We start from the raw sequence: 3,286 nt of genomic DNA on the forward strand, positions 1-3,286 counted from the left end.
CCTGTTCCGAGCTCCCATGACGTCACAGGGGCGGGGCCAGCGTCGCGGCCGGGTGCTGGAGGCGCCATTGGAGCCGGCTTGGCTTGTGATCCCCGCTGAGGAGCCGGAGCTCAGTGTGCAGTTGTCGCCGCGTCGGCTCCTGGTCTCTGGCCCCTCAGCGGCATGGCGTGCGGGGCGACACTGAAGCGGCCTATGGAGTTCGAGGCTGCGCTGCTGAGCCCCGGTTCCCCGAAACGGCGACGCTGCGCCCCTCTTCCCGGCCCTACTCCGGGCCTCAGGCCCCCGGACGCTGAGCCGCCGCCGCCACTTCAGACGCAGACCCCGCAGCCGATTCTACAGCAGCCCGCCCCGCCCGGCAGCGAGCGGCGCCTTCCAACTCCGGGTAACCTGCGCTGCTGCGGGCTTGGCAGGAAGCCAGGCTCAGGCATTGGAGGGTGGGGGTGGGAGAGGGTCGTGAACGCGGGGCGAATTCACTCAGGGACCACTTCTTTGCCTTGAGAAAAGGGAACTGGGGTGCCTCTGGGCCTGGTTGCTTCCGGAGATGGGAGACATCCGGGAAAGGGTAGTGGCCTCACTGTGTCGGATTTTGGTTTTTCTGGAGCTGGAGAGCCAGGATGGGGTGGGCACCAAGAGGAAGATAGGAATATCCCAGGCAGCTCGGGACTCAACGCTGTTCCTGAAGTGAAGCCCCTCCTGCTTCGGCTGCACTGAGCCTTGCAGATCCACTGGGCCATGGAAAATTGGATTCTGCTCACGAAGCCGGCCTTGAGGGAGGCGGGTGGGGGCGGGTGACTGGGAAGGGGCGTGAGTGTTTGCCGCTCTGCGAGGTACAGTAGCTTGTAGGGAGAGCCGATATCCCGAAGAAGCCTTTAGGGACCGAAGACTGATGCAAGGGTCATCGAATCCGATTTCAACCTGACCATTTCTAAAAGGGGCTGGCCATGTTTTAGTGTACGGCTATTGTCTTGTACCAAATAAGGCTTGAAGCCGGCAGTTCGTTAGCCGGAATTTGAGAATCCTTCAACATACAGAGGTTTTGGCAGCAGGAATTCAACTATCTGTAATACAGGCACTCTTCGATAAGGCATTCCACTTCGGCCGAGGAGAGGGAAGGGCTGGTTTGACAGTAGATAGCTATCATATTTCAGTAGAGAGGGGAAAATACATTAGCATAAATATTTACTAGTTTTGAAGGGCTCCCAGAAATGAAAGGCTCTCAAAAATGAATTTTGGCGAGTTGTGTCTTTTGTGTGTTTTTGTTTCTCAAGCTTAAGCAAAACCTTGGAATCGCCTTAAAAATCATTTTATCCTCACCTCTTTTCAGTTCCCAGTGCCTTTCGGCTTCATTTTCTCCTTCCTCTGCAGGTCCATAATGCAGCCAGGAGGTCTTCTGAACTTTATCCTTGTGTTCACCACTTCTGTATTCTGTAATTCTTTTGATTTTTTTGAGACAAGGTCTCACTGTGTAGTTCAGGCGGGCCTAGACAACTCACTGTGTAATACGGTCTGGCCTTGAATTTGTGGTGATCCTCCTGCTTCAACCATGCAGGAATTATAGGCATGTGCCATCAGGCCCAGCTGTATCCTGGAATTCAAAGGGTTTATCAGCTGTGTATCACCTGATCAATCTTTGATATATTTTCTCCAAACTGTGCCTCTGCTGTTTCCCTAAGACCTACTTTTCTGTGCCAGTCATGGTGTTTTTCCCTTCTTTGCTAATCCCAGTAGATTCATTTCTTAAATCTTCCATCCATTACCTAACCAGCCCCCTAAGGAACTTTATTCTACTTTAAATTGCCCAGCCACTTAATGGTGTATATAGCCTTAAGCACAGAATAAGATAATGTTTAGAAAAGTTTTTTGTAAAGGGCCTGAAAAAGAAGCAGGCAGGGTGTTATGGTACACACCTGTAGTCCCAGATGCTGGGGAGGCAGAGACAGGCGTACTTGTGCTCAGGTGTTCCATTTTAGCCTGGACAGCAGCATAGTGTGACCCTGACTCAAAAAAAAAAAAAAAAAAAAAAAAAAAAAAAAAAAAAGGAAGCGTAGGCGTTCTCTTGGAGTTATTTTTCTTTTCTTCCATTGCTCCTACAAATATCCAAGGATAGTCACATCCTTTTTGGGTTTCCTACAAAATGAACTAGCACTTGCCCCATCTGTTTTTGTTGGTTAATAAGTGATTGTTTAGTATATTTGGAGATCTGAATATGGCAGAGTGCTATAATAAGACTGCTTTTTTTCCCTTTTTTTTGTGTGTGCCAGGTATCAAATAGAGGGCCTCTTACTAACCATGCACTCTGCTGCCAAGCTAATCCCCCCTCAGCCAGAAGCACTGTTTGTTAAATGTTACAGCCTAGTGTTTGCAAAGATTATACAAACTAGTTACTTGGTGGTTTATGTTCAAATAATTTTATTTCCTTTTTTGGGAGGGATACTAGGGATTGAACCCAAGGCATGCTTAGGGATCACTCTACCAATGATTTGCACCCCCCCACCCTCAATTATGTTCTTATTTTATTTACATTATTGTGTTACAGTGTTTGGGAATAAAATCCATGCACAATAGACAAGTGCTGTATCATTGAGCTGTACCTCCAGCACCGTGTTTCTTAATGCTTACTGAGATTTGGTTCTGTCGTGAAAGAAATATCAAGTATTAATGATTCATTATTTGATACTTGTACTTTGACTTAAGTGAAAAATGTTTCTGGATTAAAAAGGAAGAATGGGGGAAGAAGTGTCAGTTGTTGATAGACTAAGAATGAAGTCAGTTAAGGGGAAAGTGAGTTTAATAATCAGTAACTTCATTTTATAACATCACAGTTGTTATGTCAGAGCTTGTAAATTTCTCTCAGAAATTATTTTAAAAACTTCACCCTTAAAAAAGGATATGTATAATAAAGCATTTTTTGTGACATAGCCCTATAAAATTAAGCCTTTGATTATTTAAATGTTTTTTGTTTTGTTTTGTTTTTAGTTTTGCTATGTAGTTCAGACTGGCCTTAAACTCACTATGTAGCCCACACAGCTTCAGACTCAGGGCATTCCTCCAGCCTCAGCCTCCCAGTGCTGGGATTGCAGGCATACACCACCAAGCCCAGCTTGTTTACTTCAATTTTTAATGAGTGGATACTCGGCCAGGAAGGGGATTGCCTTCAGGGGGATGTTTATCAATTTGGAGTGAGTCTAGACACAAAGTAGTTAATTGATTGTGGGTTGAGAGTTGAAAAATACCTTGTGGATTGGGGTCGCTTTTTTTTTTTTTTTTTTTTTTTTTTTTTTTTTTT

General features: G+C 46.0%; 1 protein-coding gene across 1 annotated transcript in view; it reads left to right on the forward strand.

The window, feature by feature from the left end:
- The first annotated feature begins 23 nt into the window (after positions 1–23).
- Akirin1 (akirin 1) overlaps positions 24–3,286 on the forward strand; it is a 14,766-nt gene continuing 11,503 nt past the window's right edge. The window contains exon 1 of the mRNA XM_010625857.3: positions 24–382. Coding sequence (XP_010624159.1) covers positions 163–382 — 220 coding nt within the window. The 5' untranslated portion in view covers positions 24–162. The remainder of the gene's footprint in view (positions 383–3,286) is intronic.

Source organism: Fukomys damarensis, unplaced genomic scaffold (genome assembly GCF_012274545.1).
Source record: "Fukomys damarensis isolate Sample0158 unplaced genomic scaffold, DMR_v1.0_HiC HiC_scaffold_23, whole genome shotgun sequence".
NCBI classification, from domain to species: domain Eukaryota; kingdom Metazoa; phylum Chordata; class Mammalia; order Rodentia; family Bathyergidae; genus Fukomys; species Fukomys damarensis.